The 12,874-nt window shown below is 43.0% G+C and overlaps 1 protein-coding gene across 1 annotated transcript; it reads right to left on the bottom strand.

Moving 5' to 3' along the window:
* Positions 1-487: 487 nt before the first annotated feature.
* Positions 488-11,197, bottom strand: LOC139577516 (E3 ubiquitin/ISG15 ligase TRIM25-like). Its single transcript, XM_071404558.1, has 6 exons — positions 10,539-11,197; positions 10,025-10,120; positions 3,002-3,235; positions 2,748-2,907; positions 2,563-2,622; positions 488-2,327 (listed from the first exon to the last, which is right to left on the bottom strand). The coding sequence occupies exons 1-6, from the start codon at positions 11,133-11,135 to the stop codon at positions 1,816-1,818; spliced, it is 1,659 nt and encodes a 552-aa protein (XP_071260659.1). The 5' UTR covers positions 11,136-11,197; the 3' UTR covers positions 488-1,815.
* Between the last annotated feature and the right edge of the window lie 1,677 nt (positions 11,198-12,874).

Below are 12,874 nucleotides of genomic sequence, written 5' to 3' on the forward strand. Positions count from 1 at the left end.
TCAATAGGTCTGAACAGAACTGGGGGATGTCAGACATGAAGTTGTCTAAACACAACTGAAAAATCATTAGTGTGTGATTCATTGTTAATGGATTTTCAATTAGGAACCAGAGGAACAACCTGACAACACACATAACAACATAACAATAACAACAAAGAGGAGGACCCCACTAAAGTCATTACCATATTGTCATGTTGTAATGACAGGGAGAAACAATCTAACATCTAGAACACTACTGTAGATCTGGTCTAAAGAAGCCTAGTGCACTACGCAGGGAATAGGGAGCTATTTGGAACAGAGACACTAACTCCTGTATAACATTTTTTCTCTCCCTCATCTGTCTGATATATCTGCCCATTTCCCCTCCCATCCTCCCTTTTCATTCTATTCTATCAGCCACACCACTAGCTCACCTCCACACAATCCATTTAGAAGTTAAAGACACACCTTGGAATAAATAACAAAGGAAAACAATTACAAGATGAAGTTTAGTGTTGTATTTTTTATTTCCCATCACCATAAATCATATTTAATCACTGAACAGTAGCAGACCTAACTTCATCTGTTCCTGACTCTGGATAGCGGATTAAAAAGACCATCAATCTCCAATGATATTAAAGTACTATTCTGAACATTACTGATATACTGAGTGGCAAGTCAAGATATCTGCTGGTTTTATTGTTTGGTCAATAGCACTACCAGCTGGACAGGTTTAATGTTGCTGGACTGAGCAGTGTGGGAGGATGAAAGATGACAAATTTAGGGCTGGTTCCTGGACATCTACATTGAACATACTTTTTAGTCCAGGACTAGGATTAATCTGTGTCTGGGAAACCAGACCATATAGTTTAGTAGAAAGTAAGTGATACCAGCTGTAGTGGGCTGACTAGTCCTGAATTGTCCTTTTGTTCCTGGACCATTTTCCATGCAGCTCCAGCTGACAGAAAACACATCAATTAGGGCCGAGCCTCTAAACTGTTCAATGATACTGAAGTGAATTACATAGAGACAGAGAACCAACTGATTGTTTGGTCAATAGCACCACCTGTTTATCAGGTATCTCCACTTATAATCTCTAATGAACTTGCTGTTTAGTCTAGGACTAGGCATAATGTGTGTCCTGGAAACCGGCCCATATAGTTAAGTTAGCAAGTAAGAAATACTACCTGTTTCATGCCACTGAGGAAAATTACAGAGAACCAACTGAGAAAACATATCAATGGTTCTGAATGAGAACTAATATACATCAACACCATACATCATGATTCATGGAAATGCACAAGATTATTTTTTTTTTAATTATATATAAGCACCTTAAATCTCTTAAAATTCAAATCAATCAAAGTGAAAGTATACACGTACAAATCAAAATGAAAGTATTGAATTTTAATTCAGAACATCTGAAGATCAAATCAGTTAAATCTTTCTAGATAAAACAGAACAGAATTAATCATCACATCTGGGGACCATCACCACCAGCATGACTAGTATCTATATGGACCCTACTACAGTTTAACCAGCTCAGCTATAGACTACACCGGCATGACTAGTATCAATGTGGACCCTACTACAGTTTAACCAGCTCAGCTATAGACTACACCAGCATGACTAGTATCTATGTGGACCCTACTACAGTTTAACCAGCTCAGCTATAGACTACACCAGCATGACTAGTATCTATGTGGACCCTACTACAGTTTAACCAGCTCAGCTATAGACTACACCAGCATGACTAGTATCTATGTGGACCCTACTACAGTTTAACCAGCTCAGCTATAGACTACACCAGCATGACTAGTATCTATGTGGACCTTACTACAGTTTAACCAGCTCAGCAGTACCATAGACATAAAACCCAGGATAGAGGGACTGAGTGAATGTGGTCTGGACTCTGTGGAGGAGGGTCATTGTGTCAGAGACACTGTAGAAGGACAGAGTACCTGCCTTGTGATCCAGGTACACTCCTACTCTGGAGGACTGAGGGCCTGATACTTTAGTCTCAACATTATTGTGTATGAAACAATAATCATCACTAAAGCACTGTAAACTCCAGGACTTGTCATTGTCTCCAAATATATTACCTCTCACTGTTCTGCTGACGTCTTTATATGAGACTGCTGTAATAACACCCCTTCCACTCCACTCCACCTCCCAGTAACAGCGTCCAGACAGACCCTCTTTACACAGAACCTGGTAGTGGTTGGTGAATCTGTCTGGATGATCAGGATATGGTTGGACTTGGTTTGTATAAGTCACCTTTCTGTTCCCTTCAGACAGAGAGAGGCATGTGTGTGCTGTGTTTGGGTCCAGTGTGAGCTGACAGGAATCTGGGAGAAGAGCAGAGCAGAGACCAATGAGGGGAGTTAGAACAATAAGTTAAGTCAGATACTGTATCTACCCTGTCTTTGATTAGAGCACAGCAGAGATCAAATCAGAGAAATATGAAGAGTCAGATAATACCCAGTCTTTGATTAGATCTACTATTGCTATATATTTCTAGAGAGATTGTTAGGAGTGTCAGTAAAAAGAGACTGTTAGTTACTTCACAATAAAGAGACTCACATTGTAACAACTGTTCTCTGGTCTTGGGCTCTGGAGGCAGTACAACATCCACTATATTCACTACAGACACACAAACACATTGACAGAGAGAGGGAATGTTATCATCATACCATATTCCACATGTATATGACTAGTAGGGAACTTTCAATGGTCTAAAGTTGATGTTGTTATTATCTTCAACACACCTGTGGTGGAGATCTTGGTCCATTCTCCTTTAAGGAAGTCTTCTAGTTTCTCTCTCAGTTCAGACACAGTCTTACTCACATCTTCAAAGTACTGAAGAGGACGGACAACGATGCTGGGTAAGTCTGAAGATACACTGATACTGGAGAGAGACTGATAACTCTGGAGAGAGAGAGACAGAGAGACAGAGAAAGAACAGAACCAAATAATTGACCGTTTTAATTTCATATCACATGCAGCAAGGCAGTTTAGTTACCTGGAGGAAATGGATGTGATCCTCTGTGTGTGAGAGCTGCTCCAGCTCAGTGCTTCTCTTCCTCAGCTCAGCTATCTCCTGCTTCAGTTGCTCCAGGAGTCCTTCAGCTTGACTCACTTGAGTCTTCTCTTGGGCTCTGATCTGCTCCTTCACCTCAGAGCGCCTTCTCTCAATGGAGCGGATCAGCTCAGTAAAGATCTGATCACTGTCCTCCACTGCTGCCTGTGCAGAGCGCTGTTTAGAGAGAGAGAGAGAGAGAGAGAGAGAGAGAGAGAGAGAGAGAGAGAGAGAGAGAGAGAGAGAGAGAGAGAGAGAGAGAGAGAGAGAGAGAGAGAGAGAGAGAGAGAGAGAGAGAGAGAGAGATAGAGAGAGAGAGACTGACTTGTCTTTTTTATTATTATTTTTTATTCCACCTTTATTTAACCAGGTAGGCCAGTTGAGAACAAGCCAAGTTCTCATTTACAACTGCGACCTGGACAAGATAAAGTAAGCAGTGCGACAAGAACAACACAGAGTTACACATAAACAAACGTACAGTCAATAAAACAAAAGAAAAGAAAAATAGAAAAATCTATGTACAGTGTGTGCAAATGTAGAAGAGTAGGGAGGTAGGTAATAAATAGGCCATAGAGGCGAAAATAATTACAATTTAGCATTAATACTGGAGTGATAGATGTGCAGGTGATGATGTGCAAGTAGACATATTGGGGTGCGAAAGAGCAAGAGGGTAAGTAATAATATGCTATTTACAGATTGGCTGTGTACAGGTACAGTGATCGGTAAGCTGCTCAGACAGCTGATGCTTATAGTTAGAAAGGGAGATATAAGACTCCAGCTTCAGAGATTTTTGCAATTCGTTCCAGTCATTGGCAGCAGAGAACTGGAAGAAAAGGCGGCCAAAGGATGTGTTGGCTTTGGGGATGACCAGTCCAATATACCTGCTGGAGCGCGTGCTACGGGTGGGTGCTGCTATGGTGACCAGTGAACTGAGATAAGGCGGGGATTTACCTAGCAAAGACTTATAAATTACCTGGAGCCAGTGGGTTTGGCGACGGATATGTACTGAGGGTCAGCCAACGAGAGCATACAGGTCACAGTGGTGGGTAGTATATGGGACTTTGGTTATTAAATGGATGGCACTGTGATAGACTGCATCCAGTTTGCTGATTAGAGTGTTGGAGGCTATTTTGTAAATGACATCGCCGAAGTCAAGGATCGGTAGGATAGTCAGTTTTACGAGGGTAAGTTTGGCGGCATGAGTGAAGGAGGCTTTGTTGCGAAATAGGAAGCCGATTCTAGATGTAATTTTGGATTGGAGATGCTTAATGTGAGTCTGGAAGGAGAGTTTACAGTCTAGCCAGACACCTAGGTATTTGTTGTTGTCCACATATTCTAGGTCAGAGCCGTCCAGAGTAGTGATGCTAGTCGGGCGGAATGGTGCGGGCAGCAATCGGTTGAAGAGCATGCACTTAGTTTTACTAGCATTTAAAAGCAGTTGGAGGCCAAGTAAGGAGTATTGTGTGCCGTTGAAGCTCGTCTGGAGATTAGTTAACACAGTGTCCAAAGAAGGGCCAGATGTACAGTATACAGAATGGTGTTGTCTACGTAGAGGTTGATCAGAGAATCACCAGCAGCATGAGCGACATAATTGATGTATACAGAGAAAAGAGTCACCCCGAGAATTGAACCCTGTGGCACCCCCATAGAGACCGCCAGAGATCTGGACAACAGGCCCTCCGAATTGACACGCTGAACTCTATCGGAGAAGTAGTTGGTGAACCAGGCGAGGCAGTCATTTGAGAAGCCAAGGCTATTGAGTCTGCCGATAAGAATGCGGTGATTGACAGAGTCGAAAGCCTTGGCCAGGTCAATGAAGACGGCTGCATAGTACTGTCTTTTATCGATGGCGGTTATGATATTGTTTAGGACCTTGAGCGTGGCTGAGGTGCACCCATGACCAGCTCGGAAACCAGATTGCGTAGTAGAGAAGGTACGGTGGAATTCGAAATGGTCGGTGATCTGTTTATTAACTTGGCTTTCGAAGATTTTAGAAAGGCAGGGCAGGATGTATATAGGTCTATAACATTTTGGGTCTAGAGTGTCTCCCCCTTTGGAGAGGGGGATGACCGCGGCAGCTTTCCAATCTATGGGGATCTCAGACAATATGAAAGAGAGGTTGAATAGGCTAGTAATAGGGGTTGCAACAATTTTGGTGGATAATTTTAGAAAGAGAGGGTCCAGATTGTCTAGCCCAGCTGATTTGTAGGGATCCAGATGGATAAGTGGATAAGTTGCTGCAGGGGCTGCTGAGATGTTGGCCGGGGTCGGGGTAGCCAGGTGGAAAGCATGGCTAGCCGTGGAAAAAATGCTTATTGAAATTATCGATTATCATGGATTTATCGGTGGTGACAGTGTTTCCTCTCCTCAGTGCAGTGGGCAGCTGGAAGTAAGTGCTCTTATTCTCCATGGACTTTAAAGTGTCCCAAAACTTTTTGGAATCAGTGCTACAGGAAGGAAATTTCTGTTTGGAAAAGCTACCCTTAGCTTTCCTAACTGACTGAGTATATTGGTTCCTGACTTCCCTGAAAAGTTGCATATCGCGGGGGCTATTCGATGCTAATGTAGAACGCCACAGGATGTTTTTGTGCTGGTCAAGGGTAGTCACGTCTGGGGTGAACCAAGGGCTGTATCTGTTCTTAGTTCTACATTTTCTAAATGTGGCATGCTTATTTAAGATGGAGAGGAAAGCACTTTTGAAGAGCAACCAGGCATCCTCTACTGACGGAATGAGGTCAATATCCTTCCAGGATACCCGAGCTAGGTCGATTAGAAAGGCCTGCTCGCTGAAGTGTTTTAGGGAGCGTTTGACAGTGATGAGGGGTGTTTGTTTGACCGCAGACCCAGTGCGCACGCAGGCAATGAGGCAGTGATTGCTAAGATTCTGGTTGAAGATGGCAGAGATGTATTTAGAGGGAAAGTTGGTCAGGATGATATCTAAGAGGGTGCCCATGGTTACGGATTTAGGGTTGTACCTGGTAGGTTCCTTGATTATTTGTGTGAGATTGAGGGCATCTAGCTTAAATTGTAGGAAGGCCAGGGTGTTAAGCATGTCCCAGTTTAGGTCACCTAACAGTACGAACTCTGAAGATAGATGGGGGTGATCAATTCAGATATGGTGTGCAGGGCACAACTGGGGGCAGAGCGGGGTCTATAACAAGCGACAACGGTGAGAGACTTGTTTCTGGAAAGGTGGATTTTTAAAAGTAGATGCTCAAATTGTTTGGGCACAGACCTGGATAGGATGACAGAACTCCGCAGTTCTATCTTGTCAGAAATTGCTATAGTTATAGTATAGTACAGGATTTTTGGTGGCCTTCCTAGGCCAGGATTCAGACATGGCTAGGACATCTGGGTTGGCGGAGTGTGCTAAAGCAGTGAATAAAACAAACTTAGGGAGGAGGCTTCTAATGTTAACATGCATGAAACCAATGCTTTTACAGTTACAGAAGTCAACAAATGAGAGCGCCTGGGGAATGGGAGTGCTGCTGGGGGCTGCAGGGCCTGGGTTAACCTCTACATCACCAAAGGAACAAAGGAGGAGTAGGATAAAGTCTAAAATAACTGGTCATCTAGTGCGTTCGGAACAGAGAGTAAAAAGAGCAGGTTTCTGGGCGCGGAAGTATAGATTCAAGGCATAATGTACAGACAAAGGTATGGTAGGATGTGAGTACTGTGGAGGTAAGCCTAGGCATTGAGTGATGATTAGAGAGGTTTTGTCTCAAGAGGCACCATTTAAGCCAGGTGCGGTCACCGCATGTGTGGGGGGTGGAACATGAGGGCTAGCTAAGGCATATTGAGCAGGGCTGAAGGCTCTACAGTGAAATAAAAACAGCAATAGACAAGGCATATTGACATTAGGGAGAGGCATGTGTAGCCGAGTGATCATAGGGTCCAGTGAGTAGCTAGGTGTGCTAGAGGCACGGCAATTCAGACAGCTAGCAGGCCGGGGATAGCAGCAGGCTAGCAGATGGGCCTCAGGCAGACGTCGCAATTGGAGCGTCTGTTGAAAACCCCTCGGACGGTTACGTCGGCAGACCAGTCGTGATGGATCGGCGGGACTCCGTATCGGCGGCAAAGGGTCCAGGCCAAATGTCAAAAGAAGTATTAAAGCCCAGGAATTATCTAATGGAATTCTTAGGCTAGCCGGGAGAAGGGCCTAGCTTGAGGCTAGTTCCAGGCTAACTGGTGCTTGCTTCAGGACAGAGACGTTAGACAGGAGTAGCCACTCGGATAGCAGCTAGCTAGCTGCGATGATCCAGAGTAAAGGTTCAGAGCTTGCGGTAGGATTACGGAAATGTGGTAAAGTAAAGCAGTCCGATATGCCCTGCTGATGACCGCTAGCTGTGGCTAACTGACTACTAGCTAGTAGCTAGCTATCTGGCTGTCTTCTGATGGGGGTTCCGGTTCAAAAGTGTAAAAATAGCAGATCCATTCCACATCGGGTGAGGCGGGTTGCAGGAGAGTATGTTCAGTCCGTAGATGGAAAATGAGATTTAAAAAAGAATACAAATATATACGAAATATATACAAAGATAAACTTTTTATACAAGGGACGGGACAAGACAATCAAAACAGACATCCCCACTGCTACGCCATCTTGGAGCCATCCTCATTACACTAACACCCCCCCCCCCCCCCTCCTAAAAACACATTGCGTGCCACCACAACCTCCACACAATCACATTATACAGCACCCAACACCACAGTATAATACACCATCCAGCACCACATTCCAACCGTACATCAAACCCCTCCTCTCCAGCCATACAGACAGCCCCCCTGAGCCCCCATACTTCCTGAAACATCTCCACACTGTTGATCATTTTGTAAAACTCAAACTCAACCCTAAGGCGTCAACAGTAACGGCATTACCCTGGCAACACAGATAAAACATGATGAACAGTCTGTCATTTCAGAAAACAGACAACCCTCCTCAACTCCCAGGTCAACCCGAGCCAACCAGCTATTGGTGGCCAGGGCTCCATGTAATACCCTCCACTGGGTGACCCCTGACCTTTCCAGCACTGGGCGCATATAGAGCACCCTCCACCTATACCCTGCCATGCTCTCAGCCCCCACAACCCCCTGCCACGGATGCCCCTTCACTCCCACTAAGCTCCTAATGTGTCTAACCCATTAAACTTTTTAGGGATAGGGGGCAGCATTTTCACTTTTGGATGAATTGGTGCCCAAATTGAACGCCCTCCTACTCTGTCCCAGATGATAATATATGCATATTACTATTACTATTGGATAGAAAACACTCTGAAGTTTCTAAAACTGTTTGAATTATGTCTGTGAGTATAACGTAACTCATATGGCAGGCAAACTTCCAAACGGGAAGTGAAAATTCTGAAAAGGGTCGATGTGAAAGTCATCGCCTATTCAAATCCCTGTAATTTATGGATCTGTTTGCACTTCCTACGCCTTCCACTATATGTCAACAGTCAGTAAAACGTGGAATGAAGCCTCTAGTGTGATGTGGGACCGGATGGGAGGTGTTTCAGTCACTGGTCTGGCAGATTGCCAGTTGCTGGTCACGCACGCTAGTCATGGAATGTGCATGTGTGCCATTACTTTTACAGACATGAAGAAATGCTCCGGTTGGGACGTTATTGGTTATATATGATAACAACATCCTGAAGATTGATTCTCAACTAAGTTTGACCAGTTTATTCGACTTGTAATATAACTTTTTGAAGTTTTCGTCCGACGTTTGCCTTCCCTTGCGCCAGTGTTTGGACACGTGTACTACACATGCTAGCTAAAGTTGCTAATTTTACATAAGTAATGGACACTATCGAACAAAAAAACCCGATTTATTGTGGAAATAGGATTCCTGGCATTGCATTCTGATGAAGATAATCAAAGGTAAGGGAATATTTATGATATAATTTCGTATTTCTGTTGACTCCAACATGGCGGAGAAATGTTATTTATATTTGAGCGCCTTCTCAGATTATTGCATGCTGTGCTTTTTACAAAAGTTTTTTTAAATCTGACAGCGGTTGCATTAAGAACCAGTGTATCTTTAATTATATGTAAAACATGTATCTTTCATCAAAGTTTATGATGAGTATTTCTGTTATATGACGTGGCTCTCTGTAATTACTCCGGATATTTTGGAGGCATTTCTGAACATGGCGCCAATGTAAACCGAGATTTGTGGATATAAATATGCACATTATCGAACAGAACATAAATGTATTGTGTAACATGATGTCATATGAGTGTCATCTGATGAAGATGTTCAAAGGTTAGTGATTCATTTTATCTCTATTTCTGGGTTTTGTGAAAGCTATCTTTGGCTGGGAAAAATGTCTGTCTGTTTTTTGGATTTGGTGGTGAGCTAACATAAATATATGTTGTGTTTTCGCTGTAAAACATTTTAAAAATCGAACACGAACACCACCCACCCTGAAATCACAAATGGATCTGCCAAAAGGTATGGATCCACTTTCTCCAAAAATGTAACTCCTACTGCACCAGATTCTTCTTTATCATGTCCATTGATGCCAGGCTCTGGTTCTGAGCTCTTCACCACACCTTCTCACTCACTTAACCCTCCCTCATTCATTTCCATTTCACCTCCAGAACTCGGTCTGGCGCACGGCTCACTCTGTTTGCACTTGAATTATAACATTGAAATGTCTCTATTCCTTTGAAACTTATGTTAGTGTAATGTTTACTGTTAACTTCTGATTGTTAATTTCACTTTTGTTAATTATCTATTTCACTTGCATTGTAAACATATGTTTCCCATGCCAATAAAGCCCATTTTATTGGATTGAGAGAGAGACAGAGAGAGAACTCCATGTTAATGTATAGGGGACATGAGTCAGTCATGGTTACTCAAGGCTTTGTGATGACGTAGCCCCGCCTGCGACTTCAAATTCAGTGTCGGCCCAATGGGGAATGTCCTCTTGGTGTAATGGTGTGTCTCCTCTGGTCAACAATACTCACCTTGAGAGACTCCACAGCCTGTTGGAGCTCCTTCAGCTCCTTCTCTCTCTCCTGGAATCTCTGCTGGACCTTCTGCTGACTCATCCCCAGCTGCCTCTGTGGAGAATCACTCTTCAATGAGCTATCAAGCTTTATTTGTCCAGCAGATCAATAGTATAGTCATGTGACATAGAGAGGAAGGTCTAACATATTGAGGAAGTCCCTTTCCAATATTATATTTTCTATGTTGCTATGTGAATGATTATAGTTTTAACAGTCGGTGTAAATGTATCAAGGGATTGAGACTGAACTTTGGACTCATTAAATGGCATACAGAATCATAATAGTGTTTGACTTTAGAAAATGGTGATACATTTGGAGAATCTGGGTTAACATAATCAAGGTTTGTGTTCATATTTGTTCTGCTGTGGATAGATTTCATTTGAATGATCTCATATTCAATCAGTCTTAGTTCCTACTTTATCTTTAATTCTTTGTTTATCAGACAGTCACCAACAAGTTGTTCTGGTCTTACCTGTTTCTCAGTCCTCTCTGCTGCAGCTGACACTGTATCATGGCCTTTATGTTCATCCATTGTACACAGATAACAGATACACTGCTGATCTGTACGACAGTAAAACTCCAGCAGTTTGTCATGATGAGAGCAGATCTTCTCCTGTAGTTGTGCGGTGGCTTTGACCAGCTTGTGCTTCTTGAAAGCAGGAGATTCATAGTGAGATTGGAGGTGAGTCTCACAGTAAGAGGCCAGACACACAAGACAGGACATGAAGGCTTTCTGCTTTCTGGTCCCAGTGCAGACATCACACGCCACATCTCCAGGTCCAGCATAGCACAGAGCAAGAGGGGGAGCAGCCTGGAGTCCTGTCTTCTTCATTTTCTCCACCATCTCAGCCAACATGTTATTTTTCCTCAGATTAGGCCTTGGAGTGAAGGTCTCTCTGCACTGAGGACAGCTATAGACCCCTTTCAAAACATCCTGATCCCAGCAGCCCTCAATACAGCTCCTACAGTAATTGTGTCCACAGGCAGTAGTGACTGGCTCCTTCAGTAGATCCAGACAGACAGAACAACAGAACTGGTCCTGGTCCAGCAGAACTCCCTGCTGAGCCATTTGGACGGTTGTTCACTCTCACACAGACAGACGACACAGAGACTCAGATCAGTTTCGTTTTCTCAGAACATAGTTTGTGTGGAGGGGGAGGGACTTCCTGGTTCTGCCAGAGAGGTGGGGCTAGAGGGAGGGAGGGAAGGAGGGAGCCAGTGAGGTAGAAGTTAGAGGGAAGGGCGTGAGAGAGAGAGAGAGAGAACTGCACGTCTAGAGGGAGACAAAGATTTCAGTTACTAGGTTAGGACCCTTAATTTTGAATAAATCTAACAAATGTGAGTTGTTAGAATATATTAAGTGTAACAGTTTCTATGAAGTACATATTATAATTATTTTAATGACCTTTATAATGCCTTATAATACACCTATGTGTTATAACACTGATTATAAGTGTCTATAATAATTAATAAGTGGTTGTAATGAGGGGGGACTTGATATTGATACAATGTACTGTAGTTGAAATGAATACTGTATGTATTGACTGATCATTGAGAATGAGGTAATACTTTACATTAGTGTGGTTATTTCTGTTAGGTCTAGGGTCAGGGTTAGAGGTACTACATTCAGCAGTAACCCTAGACATATCTAGGACTAAACAGAAAAGACGTTTTACAATCAGAGTTCTTTGTATGTCTTCTTAGTCATACAGATCCCCCCCACATCTTATAGGTGGATGGGGTTATGAACATATTCAATACATTATCTCTGAAACCAGATGAAATGAAACTGTATTTCAGCAGGAAAAGCTTCTCTAATAGTCCTAACCATGGCTGGGTGTCTTCAGAGACTGAGAGGTATAGAGACACACTGTCAAGTCAAAACATCTGGCTGTGCTTTCATGTCAAAACCCTTATTCTATTCTAGTCATTATATTATATGCTATTATAAGATAATATATTATATCCATAGTCTCCACCCAGTATAGTGTTAATGATGACTGTTTGTTGTGTACATTGATTGAATGGTTAGGACTATCTCTCTGTATTCACAGTTTAAATCCCAAGAGACCAGGAGACCTAAAGGAAGCCTTCAACACATCCAGTCATAGTAAATAACCTACCTGTCTGTCTGTCTGTCTGTCTGTCTGTCTGTCTGTCTGTCTGTCTGTCTGTCTGTCTGTCTGTCTGTCTGTCTGTCTGTCTGTCTGTCTGTCTGTCTGTCTGTCTGTCTGTCTGTCTGTCTGTCTGTCTGTCTGTAGATGCAGCCAACTTCTCTGTGGTGGTTGTTGTTGCTATCAGTGTTTAAAAAAAGTACAACTCTATGCACAACGACTACTTTTAATAAAAAACAAAATAATTAAACACATTGACTTGAAGAACAATGCAGATGCAACGTTTGGTAACATAATGACGTCACAAAGAGCACAAACCCTCATTCTATTTGACATTTTATAGTGTAAATCTGAGTCTCAGTGTCACTCTGCTACTGTGGAATTGTCCAGTTGTTAAAGAAAGTTCAGGATAACAGCTTATTCCGTTCAACAATAATACATGTTAAAGAGGTTTGGAGCTTCTTCATCAAAGCACTATTGCAACATAGTGTCAGAATGTTACAAATACACAATCACTGCAGGCCACCCTCTTGGTTCTGGAAGACCAGAGGATTCAGTGGTGTAAACAAGACACCACTGAATCCTCTGGTCTTCTAGAACCAAGAGGTTGGCCTGCAGGTGAACAAGACAGCACTGAATCCTCTGGTCTTCTAGAACCAAGAGGGTGTCCTGCAGGTAAACAAGACACCACTGA

Source organism: Salvelinus alpinus, chromosome 6, assembly GCF_045679555.1.
Source record: "Salvelinus alpinus chromosome 6, SLU_Salpinus.1, whole genome shotgun sequence".
In the NCBI taxonomy this organism is placed as follows: Eukaryota; Metazoa; Chordata; class Actinopteri; order Salmoniformes; family Salmonidae; genus Salvelinus; species Salvelinus alpinus.

What these genes read in the sequence shown, in the direction of transcription:
- LOC139577516 (XM_071404558.1), bottom strand. Translation starts at nt 11,135, where the DNA reads ATGGCTCAGCAGGGAGTTCTGCTGGACCAGGACCAGTTCTGTTGTTCT. An exon ending in CAGAGAGGACTGAGAAACAG is followed by an intron (nt 10,121 to 10,538) that starts GTAAGACCAGAA and finishes GATTCTCCACAG; the next exon opens with AGGCAGCTGGGGATGAGTCA. An exon ending in GACCAAGATCTCCACCACAG is followed by an intron (nt 2,623 to 2,747) that starts GTGTGTTGAAGA and finishes GTGTGTCTGTAG; the next exon opens with TGAATATAGTGGATGTTGTA.